This window comes from Mobula birostris, chromosome 13 (genome assembly GCF_030028105.1).
Source record: "Mobula birostris isolate sMobBir1 chromosome 13, sMobBir1.hap1, whole genome shotgun sequence".
Lineage (NCBI taxonomy): Eukaryota > Metazoa > Chordata > Chondrichthyes > Myliobatiformes > Myliobatidae > Mobula > Mobula birostris.
In genome coordinates this window covers 13,672,081-13,690,761 of record NC_092382.1, presented here as the reverse complement: position 1 = coordinate 13,690,761, position 18,681 = coordinate 13,672,081, and the positions used below count along the sequence as shown (strand labels likewise).

Here is an 18,681-nt window from a genome sequence, read left to right as displayed (position 1 = left end):
AGTCTTCTATTTTCATCTATCTGGTTTGTCGGAAATGTGTACACTCCCTCCAGAAGTTCCAAAGGAGCAAACCAGGTGTCTAATATTTCCACTCGATTAAAATGGGGAATCTTTAGTTTGATTTACATGTACAGAAGTAGAGTGAAAACCGTGTCTTCGGTATTATCCATACACATGAATACATTATCAGCAGTACATTGAGGTAAAACGATACCAGAGTGTGACAACTCATTCTGGTTACAGAGGAAGTACAGTGCAGGTAGATATGTAGTACAAGGTCACATCGATTTAGACTGTGAGGTCAGGAGTCCACTCATCCCGCTGGGGAACATTCAGTTCGCTTATCACAGCCGAATGGACACCGTCACGGAGCCTGGGTGGTATGTTTCTGTTTTATTTTATCTTCGCCCCAGTGGGAGGGTGAGAAGTGAGAATGTTCAGGTTGTGGGGATCTTTCATTATGTTGGCTGATTTACTGAGGCAGTGGGGAGTGTAGACTGAGTCCATGGAGGGGAAGTTGGTTTCTATGATGTGCTCAGCTGTGTCCACAGTTCTCCGCTATTTCATTCAGTTAAAGGAAGAGCGGTAGCCGTGTGAAGATGTGAAGTACCCGGATGGGATACTCTCTGCGGAACATTGATAAAATGTGTAGAGTGGAAAAGGACATATACCAAAGTTTTTATTGTTTGTTCTGGCTTTGTAATATTGGAATCTGTTATCTAGTAGTGTGTACTATTATTTCAGTATCTGTGTATTACTGGACGACATTCCTTTTCCCACCTGGTTTCATCTGCTCATTCCCTGCTTATCTTGTTCAACCTCTGTCCAGTCTGTATCCCATTGCCGCAATGATATATTTCAGCAATCTCTCTTCTAAACTTTGCCTTCATTGTGAAGTTTTGTTTTGCATCTTTTCCAGGATTGTGTGTTTTTTTTTGTTTGTTTTTTTTTGATAGCTGGAAATACCAGAGGTTTAATTGAATACAGCATGTGGCAGGGTAAAAACAGCCATTTCAATTTTAGTTTCCCCGTTACAAAATGGCTGCAGTGTTAATCTTTGTATAATGAAACTCTCAGCATCTGATGTTGAGTTTGTTGTTTCCTTTTTCGGTTATTTTCGGTGAGCCACTTCCTCCGTTTCCAGGGTAACAGCCCGTCAGAGCTGCAGCAAGTGTTGTACTTTTTATCACTCTGTGGTCACCGGCTCTCAGCGTAGAGACAGTGGCCTCAGGAGCAAATGTAACAGAGTGACAGTGGGAGGAAAGGATGCTGTGAGCATTGACTGTATGGAATGTATTACACCAAGGTCAGAATGAACTCTGAAATAACGAACTGATTGGAGTGGGGTGGTATTTAGATTTTAGCGCGTTGCTGATATTTTGCAATCAGTTACCATCTGTGCATTAAAATGAAGAGGGAGAGAATACTACAGTTGCAGGAAATTTGAAGTAAGATGACGAAAATACTGGAAAAGCTCAGCAGATCGACAGCATCTTGGACAGTTCCAGTTCTGATATTGGGTCTTCCACCATTTCTCCTTTCATAGATGTAAACTGATGTACTGAGTTCTCATAATTTTCTACTTTATAATGTTACATTTTGTTCCTGCTACACTGAGGGGAAACATGGCAGATAGCTGTGCTGGGCAAGATCCCACACAGCAATGGCATTGTGATCAAATGTGCTCAGTTTAGTCGTTGGAAACAAGCTGAAGTGTATCTGCATCCTCTCACAATCTACAGACGGGGAACCAGCCTGACCACTGGCCACGGCAGAGGGTCATTAGGTTCCAGTTCCATCTCAGTTTGTGAATTGGAAATAGTAGGAACATCACGGCAAATCACCGGCACCAGAGCGTCTTTGTACGGGTGATAATATTGGGGCAGGTGACTCTGAGAATATGGAACTGGCAGTATACAGGCTTCAGTCCAGGTTGGTAATTCGACAGCTGGTTTGGAATTTCCTCAGTCTGCAGTGAAGCTGAAGTCTGAGGCGGTTGGACATTGGTTATGGGGAAATTGCCGTCTGCACACCCAGTGGGGACATCATACCTCTCAAGTATTCTGGAGGTTTTTGAAGAGCTAACTATGAGGATTGATGAAATAGGGCAGTGATGTTGTTCATCTGAACTTTGGAAATGTCTGTAAGGAGATCCCGCATGGCAGCTGATCTGGAAGGTTGGTCACATGGGATTCACGGGGAGCTAGCGAGGTGGATTCACACCGGGATCGAGAACAAGAAGCAGAGGGTGATGATTGAAGATGGATTTAGCGAATGGAGGCCTGTGACGAGTGGGATGTGTGTGTCAGTGTCGAGACCTGATTAATTTGTTATTCATGCCATTGATTTGTATAAGAATGTACATGGCACGGTTAGCCAGTTTGATACTAATTTCGGGAGTCTAGCTGATATTGCAACAGGTTACAATGAATTTCCAAGACATCTTGGTTAGTTACGGAAATGGTCTGAGAAATGGTCAGTAGTTTTCAACTTGAACAAGTGAGAGTTGGTGCATTTGGACAGTCAGACCAGGGTGGGACTGGTATAGTGAATGAGAAGGCAAAGAGTGTTGTGGAACAAAAACAAAATTATCATTAATACGCAACACAGACTACAATTCAGGGACGTGTAGTCCTTTCTGAGCCAGACAGAATTATTTGAAAAAGTGAAATTAAAACAAACAGAAGAATCAGAACTGTCGATCTGGGTGCATTAATTTTGGTCAGGCGTTTGATCAGTTCCCCATTGTGGACTCATTCAGAAAGTCAGGAGGCATGGGACACAGGGAAACCTGGCTGATTGGTTCACAATTGGCTTACTCACAGGAGGCAGATGATTAGAGTGAATTCTGGCCGGAAGGCAGCGGGCAGCCGTGTTCCACAAGGAGGGTCGAAATTTCGGTACAGTTTACAACTATATTTGGAATCTGCAGTTACAGTGCTCCGAGAAATAGGACTGAGGGAAATAACCGATTTAATCTGATCACCCAGCAGCAGCTGGATAATTTGTAAAATTAGATTATGAAGACTAGCAGTCCTCTTTTATTATCATTTAGTAATGCATGCATTAAGAAATGATACAATATTTCCTCCGGTGTGATATCACAAAACACCGGACAGACCAAGACATTATAACATATAGTTACAACAGTGCAACAATACCATAACTTGATGAGGAACAGTCCGCATCTCACGCAGACGGGAGAAGGAAGAAAACTCTCCCTGCCATGCTCCAACACAGTCAACTCTGAGTCTTCAGAAAACCTCGAGCTCCGATCAGCCCTCCGACACCGAGTACCGAGCACCATCTCTATCCGAACGATTCGACCTCAATTATCTTTATTAGAGGTGTACAAAATCATGAGAGGCATTGATCGTGTGGATATTCAGAGGCTTTTTTCCCAGGTCTGAAATTGCTAGCACGAGAGGGCACAGTTTTAAGGTGCTTGGACGCAGATACAGAGAAGATGTCAGGGGTAAGACTTTTACGCAGAGAGTGGTGAGTGCGTGGAATGGGCTGCCGGTGGAGATGGTGGAGCCGGCAACGATAGGGTCTTTGAATAGTCTCCTGGATGACTATATGCAGCAGTAGAAAAATAGAGGGCTATGTGTAAAACCCAGGTAGTTCGAATGTAGGGATATGTTCAGCACAGCTTTGTGGGCCGAAGGGCCTGTATTGTGCTGTATGTTTTCTATGTTTCTATGACCACATCTTTCCGAGATTTAACAACTTTTCCATTTATTTGCACTTCTCAAAAATGTGTACAGTACAATTAAACCTCCCCCTGGAAGATCTAAATCAGCAATCCAGGCTGCCTTATATTTCCACACAACTACAGTGGAGAATCGGTTAATTACGCTTTAATTTAAATTTTGCACTCTTATTTAATTTAATACACACACACACACACACACACACACACACACATCTATAAATTTACTTTTTTCGGCTATGATGAATTACATTGTACTGCTGCCGTAAAGATCACACGTTCCAGGACATTGCCGGTGATATTAAACCAGATTCTGACATTGTCAGGGGAGACCCTCCCACCGGTCACGTGATCACACATTACCGCAGATGTGCAGCAGTTGCGGGTGTTACGGGCCTGCGGTTTCGCACTGTGGACTGTCACTTTAAGAGCACCTGAGTGAGACGGGACTATGACGTCAGTCAGAAGCTTTCACAGTTTGTGCAGATTAAAATAGAGAAAGAGAGAAAGAGAGAACGAACGAACGAACGAACAGCTACTCTGGCAGTCTGAGTACGAGTTGGAACTAAGAACTGCCGGGGCAGGATTGCTCCAGATGAACGTGTCTCAAACATCGTATAATCCATCGGAGTGGGTTCAGGAATGTCCTGTGGGACCACTCGAAGTTAACCCTTGCCTGGGTATATGATGTGGTCACCACTTGAAGACGACATTCCTGTGACAGGTCACTTTGGTGAGATATTTGAGTGGACTTTGGATCGATTCAACGGATAAGATCTTCGACGACGGCTCTTCCGTTTATCTGTGAAATTCGACGTGATCGCCTACTCTCTGCATTTGCCTGGGATTACAGATATCTCTCTCTCTCTCCCATTATTCACTTCGTGGACAACCGAACTTGCATATTTCACCCTCGTAAGACTCTAGCTTTGTTTCCAAGTTTGTTACCTTGGAAGCCACACACATATGTGCCTACGTAACACTGTTAACTTTTGTTTATCCTGCTTAAGTTAAGATATTATAAGTAGTTACTAATAAAGATAGTGGTTTTAACATCAAAACCAGACTCCATTTGTAATCTATTGCTGCTGGTTCGTCACACCGCTTTTTTTCCCAAGTCCCGCCCTCCGCTCTGCTTTACTGAGCCGAGGGAGGGATCGCTGACTGCGGGGTGAAGATATCAAGTTCACATCGGTGAGTATCGAGGCTGGTCCCAAGCGGGGAGGCCTGATCTTGGGCAGTCAGTGCCGTTAACTTCTCCGAATTGGCGGCCTCGCCCCGCTTCCTGGAGCAGAACCTGCCGGCGTCGGTCCGGGTTGTGAGACCTTCACAGAGAACCGTCCGAAATGAGCCTCCGCTCAGTCCCTGTTGTTCTCGTCCTGACGGGCGGGGGAGGAATGAGGCGGTGATGCCGGGACTATACCCATCTTTCATCTTTCATTTTTCGCCCGTTCAGACAAGGCGGTGGCGTCCAGATTAGTCACCTCCTCCCACTGTGGGTGGGCATTTGTTTTTCAGCCCATTTTACCGTTATGACCTGCTGAAGTGCAGCCACTGTTTCCCGATGTATGACCCTATTTACGGGAGATTTGAACCTCTTGCATTCATCTGTGCTTCTCAAAAAATTGTACACACACACACACACACGTCCTTATTGTGGTTCACAGTTTTTCTCTGTTATTATGTATTACTTAGTATTGCTGCCGTAAAGGCAACACATTTTTATGACACGTGCCGGTGATATTGAACCTGATTCTAATATTGACATGAGAGACTCACCAATCCCGTTTACCGCGGAGCTGCAGCATCTGCAGGTTTGTGTCCGCTCCCCCACCACCGCTCTCCGCCCACCACAGCGCTGGAGACGCGGAGCTCATACTGCGCATGCTCAGTCTCGATAGTCGGTGGTTTCCTTTCCGTTCAGCGTTGATGCGGATCGTCGGCGGGGAGCCGGGGGAAGATTTACTGTCTGCGGGGGAAGCTCCCATCGGTGAGTATTGAGGCCGGTCCCGAGCGGGAAATCTGACGATGGGTAGTGAGTATCGTTAAGTCACACGGACAGGCGGTTTCGGTCCGGGTTGCTGGCCAAAACTTGCCGGGGTCGATCCTGGTTGTGGGACCTTCACACCGAGCCGCCGGAGATGAGCCTCCGCTCAGCCCCTGTTGCTCTAGTCCTGGGAGCGGGATGAGGCGGGATGCTGGAACTACTCCCATCTGTGGAGTTGTACCCGGGGATCTTTATGTCCATCACCCGGCCTGGTAGCGGATCTAAACTTCACCTGCAGCGATGCCTGGGGTCGACAATTGTTTTACATAGTTCCAGTACACGGGAAGCGGCCATTCGGCCTGTTGTGCTCTTGCAGACAGAGAAGATTAATGGCAGTAACTCCACGTTCGGGGCATCACCCCACGTGTATGAGCAGTTTTATCTTTTCCCCGTTGAGACCAGCAGTGAGATCCAGATCAGTGACGTCATCTCTTTCTGTCTGGGCATTTTGTTCTTGATTCCATTCCCCTGTTACGACTTGCCGATATTTCCGGGTATGTGACCATATTAATGTGAGAATTAAGCGTATTCCATTTATGTGTGTGTGTGTGTATATATATATTATCTGAATGGTGGCTGATTAGCAAAAGGGGAGGTGCAACGAGTCCTGGGTGTCATTATACACCAGTCATTGAAAGTGGGCATGCAGGTACAGCAGGCGGTGTAAAAGGCGAATGGTATGCTGGCATTTATAGCGAGAGGATTCGAATAGTGGGGCAGGGAGGTACTACTGCAGTTGTACAAGGCCTTGGTGAGACCACACCTGGAGTATTGTGTGCAGTTTTGGTCCCCTACTCTGAGGAAAGACTTCCTTGCCATAGAGGGAGTACAAAGAAGGTTCACCAGATTGATTCCTGGTATGGCAGGACTTTCATATGATGAAAGACTGGTTCGCCTAGTCTTATAGTCATTGGAATTTAGAAGATTGAGGGGGCATCTTATTGAAACGTATAAAATCCTACAGGGATTGGACAGGCGAGATGCAGGAAGATTGTTCCCGATGTTGGGGAAGTCCAGAACGAGGGGACACTGTTTGAGGATAAAGGGGAAGCCTTTTAGGACCGAGATTAGGAAAAACTTCTTCAAACAGAGAGTGGTGAATCTGTGGAATTCTCTGCCACAGGAAACAGTTGAGGCCAGTTCATTGGCTATATTTAAGAGGGAGTTAGATATGGCCCTTGTGGCTAAAGGGATCAGGGGGTATGGAGGGAAGGCTGGGGCGGGGTTCTGAGTTGGATGATCAGCAATGATCATAATAAATGGTGGTGCAGGCTCGAAGGGCCGAATGGCCTACTCCTGCACTTATTTTCTATGTTTCTATATTTCTATGTGGGTTCCTCAATAGTGTGTACACTTTAGTGAAAACTCTCTACAGATGTTCCAGAGGAAAAGCTCGTTCTCTCTGATGTGTCCACACAATTAAAGTGGGGAATCGTTTATTATTGTCATGTACCGAGGTATAGTGAAAACCTGTCTTGCGAACCATCCATAGTAATCAATACATTACAACAGTGCATTGAGGTGATGGAAGGTAAAATAATAACTGAATGTAACAAATCATTATGGTTACAGAGAAAGTGCGGTGCAGGTAGACATATGGTCCAAGGTCACATGGAGTTAGATAGTGAGGTCGACAGTCCATCTTATTAAGCTGTGTCCTATCATACTGGGAACATTCAATTTGATATCACAGCAAAATGGAGGCCATCCTTCAGCCCAGTGGTATGTTTCTGTTTTCTTTTAATCTTCCACCGGATGGGTGGGGAGAGGTGAGAATGTCCAGGTTTGTGGAGAACTTTGATTCTGTTTCCTGTTTTGCTGAGGCAACGGGGAATATAGAGACAGTTCATGGGGGGTGGGGGCGGCCTGTTTCTATGTTGTGCTCAGCTGTGTCCACAGTTCTCTGATGTTTCAACTTCTCATGGGCAGAGCAGCAGCCGTACGAAGGCGGGAAGTATCCAGATCGGATACTTTCCATGACTCATTGATAAAGTTTGGTCAGGGGCAAACGGTATATGCCAAATTTCTTATTGTTTGTTCTAGCTGTGTCATTTTAGGATACCTCACTGATCAGTATCAGCAAACTTTCTTCTGACCTATGTCATCGTTGTAAAGTGCTCTCTTTCACCTTTTACTTCATTTAATTTTCCAGGATTCGTTGTTGTTTTATTATTTTTTTATTTTTTTGTGTGTTTTTGTTGTTGTTTTTTTTTCCTTTGTTAATAAGAACTACCAGAGGTCTAATTGAATACAGCACGAGGCAGGGTAAAAACAGCCATTTCAATTTTAGTTTCCCCGTTACAAAATGGCTGCAGTGTTAATCTTTGTAATAATGAAACTCTCAGCATCTGATGTTGAGTTTGTTGTTTCCTTTCTCGGTTATTTTCGGTGAGCCACTTCCTCCGTTTCCAGGGTAACGGCCTGTCAGATCTGCAGCAAGTGTTGTACTTTTTATCGCTCTGTGGTCACCGCCTCTCAGCGTAGAGACAGTGGCCTCAGGAGCAAATGTAACAGAGTGACAGTGGGAGGAAAGGATGCTGTGAGCATTGACTGTATGGGATGTATTACACCAGGGTCAGGATGAACTGAGAACTAACAAATGGGTTGGGGTGGGGTGGCATTTACTGTTTAGGGTGTTGTTGATATTTTACAATCAGTTACTATCTGTGCATTAAAACGAGGAGGGAGAGAATACTACAGTTGCAGGAAATTCAAAGTAAGGAGGAGAAAATACTGGAAACGCTCAGCAGATAGGCAGCATCTCGAACAGTCTCAGTTCTGAAACTGGGTCTTCCACCATTTGTCCTTTCAGAGATGTAGTCTGATGAACTGAGTTCCCAGCATTTTCTACTTTATAATTTTACATTTTGTTCCTGCTACACTGCAGGAAACATGGCAGCCAGCTGTACTGGGCGAGATCCCACGCAGCAAGAAGATTGAACTGGGATTAGCTGAGACACTGCCGCATATTACCGGCAGCAAAGAGCCCTGGGAGAGTTGGTGCTTGAGATACAATCTTGGGATGGGGGCTCCAGGAATATGGAACTGGTAGTGTTTGGGCTTCGGTCTACGTTGGTGCTTTTACAGATGTGGCTGGATGTTCCTCCTTCCGCAGTGAAGCAGACGTCTCCAGGGGCTGGATATTGGTAGCGTGAGTCTGTCAGTGTGAGATGTGGAAACACCCAATGTGATATGTGGAAAAGATGTGTGAGGCTCTGGGTGTGGGCTGTGACCCTCTGAGGTTGGATCCTGGGATACCACACGTTTTCACCCAGATAAAATGAATCAGGGGATCAGGTTGTCCGGGTTTTTGAGATGTTGAGCGAGTATTTCTGTTCTGTGCTCAGATGTTTGGTTCTGAGGTTCTGAAGTTCTGAAGCAAAGCAGAGAATGAGTTCCCATTCCATCCCTCGCAGGGAGAGGCTGTGATTAATACGCTATTTTGTGTTTGCCCCAGTAGAAATAGACCGGGGTTTCAGAATTCAATTCACTTTTGGAAATTCCCCCTCACTGTCACCTGTCTATCTGCCAGTGGGAGTCAAAGGGAAACTCAAGATGCTGAAGATAGAACAGAACATGGAACAGTACATCACAGGAACAGGCACATCGGCCACAATGGTGTGCCAAACCAGATAAAAAGTAAATCAACCCCCCCCCCAAAAAAAATAATGACACCTACGTACACAATGTCCATATCCTCTCAATCTTCCTCACACCCATGTGCCTACCTAAACATCTCTTAATAGCTTCCAATGTGTTGGCTTCCACCACCATAACAGACAGCGCATTCCAGGCATCCACACCTCTCTGAGTAGAAAAACTTACCCTCACATTTCCTTTGCAACTACTCCCTCACACCTTCATTGCATGTCCTCTGGTATTAGACATTTCTAAACAGTGAAACAATACTCCCCGTCTACTCTATCTATGTCTTTCATAATCTTATAAACCTCCATCCGATCTTCCCTCAGTCCCTACCACTCCATGGAGAACAACCCAAGATTTTCCACTAAAAACTGGATGATGTTTGAATCCATTCTGATGAAAGGTTAGGAAACCGAATTGCTAACTTGTTTCCTCTCCCCACAGCTGTTCCTTACCTGCTGAGCATTTCAGTGATTCCAGTTTATCTGTATTACATTCACCCTGGAACATTTTGTGAGAGTTGACAGAAGAGTAAAGAAAGCACTGCTTTTCCCAGTACATTATCCTGGTACCAATTGTCCTGTTTTCCCCGGAAATGTATTCAGTACAGCTGTTGATAACAAGGTTCACAAGAATAATCTGAAGAATAAGCATTATGCATGTGGAGCATTTGCTGGCCCTGGGCCTGTGTTTAGTGGGGTTCAGAGGGATGGTGGTTGGGGTTTGGTGTGGGGGGGGGTGGAAGTTAGGGCGGGGGTGATTATTTACACCAACTGAATAACAGCAAGTCTGGATGCAGTGGGAATGGAGAGGGTGTCTTGATTAGACGGAGAGTCTGGGATCTGAGAGTGCTGCCTCAGAATAAAGAAGCTTCACTTTAAAACTGAGGTGAGAGCAATTACTTCAGCCAAATGTTGGTTCATCTGTGGAATTTGATGTCACAGAGGGTGGTGGAGGCTATCGTTGGGTATATTCATGTTCTGGATTGCTAAATGGGTTGAGTATTATAGCAGGGAAGCAACAATACAGTGTTGGAAAAATAATCCTTCATGATTGATTATGGAGCAGACTAGAATGACCATTTTACCTAATTCTGCTATGTATTATGACTTGTACCATGACTGAATGATGACCTATCAAAAAAAAAAGAGAAAATCTGCAGTTTCTGGAAATCCGAGTAATGGATGGCATGTTATCACCATTACACAGACCTGACTGTTACAAGGGCAGGATTGGTGTTTGATGCTCCAGGTTTTAGTTGTTTCATCATACATATGGGGGTGGGGGGTGAATGGGGGGGAATTCTCTGTACTAATTAGGGATGGTATCACAGCGACATACACAGAGGACATCAATGTGGGTGAAAGTCAGAAACGGAAAGGGGGCTATCATTCTGGGAGTATTCTATAGGCCTCCCCCAAAGCCACAGGGATAATGAGAGCAGATAACTTGGCAGCGTTGGGAAAGGTGCAAAAGCAACAAGGTTGTTATCATTGTTGACCTCAACTTTCCTGATGTTGATTCCACCTCCTTGCTCCAAAATGTGTCAATGAGGCAGAATGTGTTGTGTGTCCAGGAAGTATTCTTGACCTAGTATGTGTATGGGCTAACTCGAGGAGTTGCCACACTGTATCTAGTATGAGGCAATGATGCAGGTCAGATGACAGATGTCACGATGGGTGGCCCTTTTGAGATAGTAACCACAACACCCCAACTTTTATCATGGTCATGGACAAGGATAGTAGCAGACCCTACGAGACAGTATTTAATTAGTGGATGGATAGTTACAATGGTATTCGGAGCAACTTTGGGGTGTAAATTGGGAAAACATTTTCAAGGGGAAATACACAATGGAAATGTGAAGGTTGTTTTAGGAACACTTATATACGGTTCCACCCACAGTGAAAGAATGTTTATATAAACAAACTGTGGTCACAAGAGATGAGAACATTTAAGCAAGAGGGAAAAGGAAGCATTATTTAGGTTTAGGAAGCAACATCCAAGCAAGCCTCTAGGAAATTATAAGGTAGCCTGGAAGGAGCTTAAGTAATGACTTAGAGGTCGAAGGAACTTGAGGTGTCCTTGAGAAGCAGGATGAAGGAAAGCCCAAGGCGTTCTACATGTGGGAAAAGAAGAGGAGGATGAATAGATTGAGGGTAGGACTACACAGGAGCAAGGGAGGAAATGTGCCTGGAGGATGCGGTGATGCGGTGCTTAATGAATGCTTTGCTTCAGAGTTACCAATGAGATAGACAGTGATTGTGACGATAGCAGTTGGGATGTGTAGATGGAGTGAAGAGGCCAAGAGTGAAATGGGCCCGACACAGGAAATTGGGACCATCTCTGTGGGCACTGTGGTCAGCATTGTCTCATTGTGCTGAAGGGTCTGTGTCTGTGCTCTGTTGCTCTCTGACTCTGTCAATAGGATTCGCCAGATATCACTGGACTGACGTACAGACATGGTGTGGGAGTTGATGTTAACAGGGAATGTTTGTTCCCTAAGCAAACTGCTGCTCTGATACACAGGGTGGCGATACGGTCACATTTTGCAAAGAATCGTACTCTTTCTGACTCACTGTCTGCTTGTTGTATGTAATTCAGGGCATCACCAGCAGCTGGAACTGTCCTGAACCGCGACCAAAGTGTAAACAAGACGACGACAATCGTCAGTCAGAATCAGAATGGCTACAGGTACGTTCACTGGGATCTTTATCATTAAACTTCTGTCCTGTAGCTGCACTTCGAAGGTTCAATCGTTAGGCATTAATATCGAAATAGTAAAATGGATTCAGCAGTGGCTGGATGGGAGATGCCAGAGAGTGGTGGTGGATAACTGTGTGTCAGATTGGAGGACGGTGTGTAGCGGTGTGCCTCAGGGATTGGTAGTGGGTCAAGTGTTGTTTGTCATATATATTAATGGTCTAGATGATGGGGTGGTAAATTGGATTAGTAAGTATGCAAATAATACTAAGATAGGTGGCATTGTGGATAATGAAGTAGATTTTCAAAGCTTGCAGAGAGACTTAGGCCAGTTATAAGACTGGGCTGAAAGATGGCAGATGGAGTTTAATCCTGAAAAATGTGAGGTGCTACATTTTGGTAGGACTAATCAAAATAGGACATACATGGTAAATGGTAGGGCATTGCAGAATACAGTAGAACAGAGTGATCTAGGAATAATAGTGCATAGTTCCCTGAAGGTGGAATCTCATGTGGATAGGGTGGTGAAGAAAGCTTTTGGTTTGCTGGCCTTTATTAATCAGAGCATTGAGTATAGGAGTTTGGATGTAACGTTGAAATTGTATAAGGCATTGGTAAGGCCAAGTTTGGAGTATCGTGCACAGTTCTGGTCACCAAATTATAGGAAAGATGTCAATAAAGTTCAGAGAGTATAGAGGAGATTTACTAAAATGTTGCCTGGGTTTCATCTCCTAAGTTACAGAGAAAGGTTGAACAAGTTAGGTCTTTAGTCTTTGGAGCATAGGAGGTTGAGGGAGGACTTGATAGAGGTGTTTACAATTATGAGGGGGATTTATAGAGTTGATGTGGATAGGCTTTTTCCATTGAGAATGGAGGAGATTCAAACAAGAGGACATGAGTTGAGAGTTAAAGGGCAAAAGTTTAGGGGTAACATGAGGGGGAACTTCTTTACTCAGAGTGTGGTAGCTGTGTGGAACGAGCTTCCAGCAGAAGTGGTTGAGGTAGGTTCGATGTTGTCGTTTAAAACAAATTGGATAGATATACGGACAGGAAAGGAATGGAGGGTTATGGGCTGAGTGCAGGTTGGTGGGACTAGGTGAGAGTAAGAGTTCGGCATGGACTAGAAGGGCCGAGATGGCCTGTTTCCGTGCTGTAATTGTTACATGGTTACTAGTTCAGATGAAGAAACTTACACAGGTGCTAACAGGGCAGAGAAAAGTGTCATTGATCCCACTGGTAAAGTGGCTTTGTGTAATTGATCAGTCCAACAGTCCCAGTGCAGGGACCTGACACCAGTAATGGTCGAATGACTTCGTTCACCAGGCAAAGCTCCACCTGAGTGAAAGGAGCCGGAGACCCTGAATCAGTAGGTTGAGAGTGAAACACAAACAGGAATGTGACGGCGGTGTTGTTTGTTACGTAAAAGTCCAGGCTCAGGGCTTGTTGCACATCGGCCTGTTTAGAGGTGAAAGACATCTCCAACTTTTATTTATAAAATTCAGATGAGGGAAATTTTCCAAACTCTGAGGGAAAGTAGATGAGGGAAATTTTCCGAACTCTGTTTTCTGTAACCGAGCCGAGAACATTGCCAGCCTTGGAAATGGCTGAGGATCAGGAGACACTTCATTTTAGATAAACTTGTGGTCTGGTTTGGTGTATCACTGTCTGGTATGGAGGGGCTACTGCACAGGACCGAAAGAAGCTGCAGGAAGTTGTAAATCTGGTCAGCTCCACCTTGGGTATGAATCTACAAAGTACCCAGGACATCTTCAGGGAGCAGTGTCTTAGAAAGGCAGCGTCCATTATGCAGGACCTTCAGCACCCAGGGCATGCCATTTTCTCACCGTTACCATCAGAAAGCAGGTACAGAAGCTTGAAGGCACACACTCAGCGATTCAGGAACAGCTTCTTCCCCTCTACCATCCGATTCCTAAATGGACATTAAATCTCTGGACACTACCTTAGATTTTTTTAATATACAGTCTTTCTGTTTTTGCAAGTTTTTAAAAAATCTATTTAATATTCGTAATTGGTTTACTTGTTTATTTTTTTTTATTCAGTATTATTTTTTTCCCTGCTAGATTATGTATTGCATTGAGCTGCTGCTGCTAAATTAACAAATTTCACGTCACATGCCGGTCATAATAAACCTGATTCTGATTTTGTTTTAATATCCCAATCCATGTCTGGTCTGTGGCCAAATGGTGAAAGTGAGTTCTCAATATTTCCCTCTTGAGATGATCTGCTACCTGAATTTAAATTCCCAGTGCCTCTGATGGGAGACCCGGTATAACCAATGACCAACTGTCACTGTCTCCGGTGGGCATTGTGATTGTGCTCAACTCTGTGATTCCAGGTGGAATAAAACAGAGATTACAGCCTGGAAACGAATCCTTTTATTTGTGTTTACAGCCTCCTCTGACTGCGTGCAATTTATACTCATCACCCGCCACGTGAAAAAATGCCCCTTCAGTCCCTTTTAAATTTCTGCCCTCGAGTCTCAGACTCCCCTAACCTGGGAAACATATTATGACTATCCACCCTCTCTGCACCCCTGATTACTTTATGTACGTGTGTAAGGTCACCCTTCAAGCTCCCCTGATCCAGGGCAAACTGTCCCAGCCGAAACATATAACACAAAAACCAAGCAGCTCCATCCAGTAACATACTTGTCAATCTCCTCGACAGTCTTTCCAGCTGAATCACATCCATCCTATAGATCAGCAACCGCAAATGAACGCAAAGCTCTCTCGGTGAGACTTTAAGTTTAGCTACGAGAACTGCACGCCAAGACGCTCCCTTTGCCAATGACTTGTATAGTTGTTACATGACAATCATCCTCCAGGTGACGGGATGGGACCCAGGGGACCAGGCATCAAGGCAATGGTCAGTCTGTGACCCAGGGGACAAGACAATGTAAGACAAAGCAAACGGAGAACGTGTGATCTAGAGGATCGGACCATGAGTAATCCAGTGGATTGTTTGTGAGTGACACAGGTGACTGGACAGTTTGTGACCCAGGGAGATTTATGTTTATGAAAGATAATCCCAGTGATAATTCCCCGTATCACCTGATGCTGTTCCATTAATAACCGCTGGTTATCAGTGTGTTCAACTAATGCGTAGTCGGTGATCAGTATTACTGTGTCTATCCAGTTTTTTCCTGGGAGTGGATGTGTCCAGACACCGGCTTATCGGGACGGTCACCTAGCAGGAAGTGTGGTTCTCATTCACTAGCACAGTCCCACTCCAAATCTGGTCAGCCGGAGTCTCGGCTCCATTGCAGGCACCCATTGTGAATCCTTGCTCGAGTATAAATCACTCTAAACCTGCTATTCATCATTTACTTCAGGTGGGAAATTAAATCGGGTACGGAAAGTACTCCAGAGGTTTTTACCAGGCAACTCATTGAGGGAAGATGATCGGGACATGGGAAGCAAGGTACCAAAGCAGGGTCAGATTGAGAGCGACGTCCCAATGGAATGCGGTCCGGCCGCAGCGGAAGTGGAGCAAATTCAGCCCAGAGAGAGTGACGTCAGAGACACTGAGCAGAACCCTGGAACTGGTACAAGTGAGGCGACTGTCTGTCAGCCCAGAGACAGTGACGTCAGAGACACTGAGCAGGACCCTGGAACCGGTACAAGTGAGGTGACTGTCTGTCAGCCCAGAGACAGTGACGTCAGAGACACTGATCAGGACCCTGGAACTGGTACAAGTGAGGCGACTGTCTGTCAGCCCAGAAGCTCATTAAACACGGAATTGTCAAGTCCCCAACAGGGAGTGGGTGAGTGAAATATGAGGGTAATGTTTTCGCAGAATGTGGCAGGGAGGAGGGTAAATGTGATTCCTTGTTGGAGGGTTGGTCAGAGAGGGGAAATGTGTGGATGTGGTACATGTGGTGTAGGGGGGCACCCGTTACCGCACTACAGGAAATGTACTACCTGTTCTGATGATATCCAGGATGTGTATCGGAGGAAACGCAGCTATCCGGATAAGAGAGTATTTCCAGGATAACAGTTGTGGGAAACGTATTCACCAGGATGGAGAGAGTATCTCTGGGAAGCGACTATCATTGGCAGTCCCAACATTTATTGCCAATCTTAAACCGCGATGGGTGAGTGGGTGGGACGGTGGGAGAAACAGGTTTCTAGTAAATGTGGTCCTTCTGGTAACGTCATGTCTAGCGCATTGATGGTTCGGTTTTAGTCCAGTGTCAGAGATTAGGATAAAATCCATGTTTCCAGATGAAGGCAGGTGAACACTGAGGTTGTTGACATGACTGGTTTGTTGGGTTGGGTGAGAGCAGTGGAGACAGGTGATATTTGAGTTTGTGACTACATTCACTTTTTATATTTGCAGAGCCAGAGTTTACAATCTCTGACCTCCTGGCACAGGGGGAGGAATATCGACTGTACCAGCTGACAAAGTTCTACAGAGACAGACTTAAACAAGCGATTGAAGAAAAGGTTGAGAGACTCGGTTGGATGTTGACAAAGGAGGGACATTTCAGTAGAGAAGAAAATGAGGTGAGTGTGTTTAGTCTATTGTCACCGAACTGCTGGTATCAGAGGGAATATTGATTAATATTCATCTCCTGCACGTTCTAGGAGTTCTACGTGGCAATGGAGATGTTGATCTCTGATGGTCTCCAGCAGATCTGGTTTCAGCTGTTAAGGTGGGGAGCACTGGGAACTACAGGTTCAGTGTCACCTTTTCCTCTCACACCTGCTGTATTTATCAGTGTGATACACGAGCAGTGGCTGCATATCTGGGCTGTTGAACAGACATTCAGTCTAAAACTAATTTCACGTCTTATCGGGACCGTCAGTCAAATTCACCTCAGCTCATTAATCCAGGATGAATATTAAACTGTCAGATTGTAAATTGGGCCAACTGACTTCACTGTGGTACTTGAGGGAGGGAAACCTACTAACCACAGCTGGTCTAGTCTCCGTCTGAGTTCCTGAACAATGAGTGGCTGACATGTCATCGTCATAGGAAAGTACAGCACAGAAACAGGCTCTTTGGCCCATCTATTCCATGCTGGTCTACTGAAACTGCCTATTGTCACGTACCCCATGACAGGGATAAAGAAACCAACAGAAATGGAAACCACTTTGGAGTCTCGTATTGCTATACACTAATAATATTTATTAGTTACTACGCAATACAGTAATATCAAAGTAAATAAATCACACAGGTTAGCAATGATTATATATTAAAGTAAGTGTGGAATATATATGTATGAAAAACCAAGTTTCTTTAAGTCTAGGGGTAAAAAGATACGGTCTTACGATGTTGAGTAAAGTTCAGTTCAGTTCAGTTCGTGGTATTTAGTTGAGTAGTGATGGGGAGAGAGAGAGAGAGACAGAGTTGAGTCTTCAGGTGAGCTGATGCAGTCGATCTTCTCGTCGTCGTCCGAAATGCTTCACAAGTCACCGACTGTGACTTTAACCAGGGGGACCGGTCTTCTGTGGTGGAGCTATCACCCAGGCGAGGGTGGACACAGAGACAGCTCCCCACCAGTCAACCCCTTTTCCTTCAAACTGGAATAGCAATTTGGATCAATCCGCCTGATCGATCCTCCAAATCCCACTTTCTCTGCGGGCACAGCAATGCTCATTCAGTGTCCAGATCATGTGTCTGAGGTCTGTATCATCTGACCTCCCATTTATTTCACCAGGCTGAGCATCACCTGTCATTCAAAGAGTCCCCACCCTCCTCTGCAGTGCCTTGTCAAATGCTGGGCTAAAGTCCATTCAGACAACACCCACTTCCTTCCATTCATCAACTTTCCCGGTAACTTCCTGGTTCAACATTCAGATTGGTTAGACAGGAACCACCACGCACAAAGCTGATATCGCATGACACCAAAAATCAATAGGTTGTCCTGAAAGGGCATATATTTGGTAAGCTATTTTACATTATTAGCTAGCCTACCTTCATATTTCATATTCTCTCTACTTACGGCTTTTCGTTGCTTTCTGCTGGTTAGTAAAAGCCTCCCAGTCCTTCTGTTTTCCATTATGTTTTGCTATACTCTATACCCTCTCCTTTGCTTTTCTGCTGCATTGACTTCCTCGTCAGCCACGGTTGATCATCCTGCCTTTGGAATAATTCTTCATATTTGGGATTATCTACCTCTACCTGTGCCTTCTGAATCACTCCCAGAATCTTCATCTATTCCTAGTCATAGTCATAGTCATACTTTATTCCTGCTTGGTTGTTGCCTCTTCCAATTTATTTTTGCCCAGCTCCTCTCTCATTTCTCTGTAATTCATTTATTCCAGTGTAAAACTGATACATCTAACTTTTACCTTCTCCCTCTCAAACTGCAGTGTCAGTTCTGCTATTTTATGATCACTGCCTCTTAGGGGTTTATTTACCTTAAGCTTCCCAATCAAATCTGGTGCAATACACAACACTGAATCCAGATTTGCCTTTCCTATAGTGGACTCAACCATAGGCTTCTCTCAAAAGCCATCTCATAGGCATTCTATAAATTCCCTCACTTGGGATTCAACACCGACCTGATTTTCCAAAGCTACCTGCATATTGAAATTCCCCATGACTATTT

General features: G+C 44.9%; 1 protein-coding gene across 1 annotated transcript in view; it reads left to right on the top strand.

Moving 5' to 3' along the window:
• Window positions 1–3,952: 3,952 nt before the first annotated feature.
• The window catches only part of LOC140207815 (uncharacterized), a 138,662-nt gene continuing 123,933 nt past the window's right edge, over window positions 3,953–18,681 (top strand). The window contains exons 1-4 of the mRNA XM_072276378.1: window positions 3,953–4,906; window positions 12,006–12,095; window positions 15,457–15,888; window positions 16,464–16,630. Of these exons, the coding sequence (XP_072132479.1) occupies window positions 12,086–12,095; window positions 15,457–15,888; window positions 16,464–16,630 (609 nt within the window). The 5' untranslated portion in view covers window positions 3,953–4,906; window positions 12,006–12,085. The remainder of the gene's footprint in view (window positions 4,907–12,005; window positions 12,096–15,456; window positions 15,889–16,463; window positions 16,631–18,681) is intronic.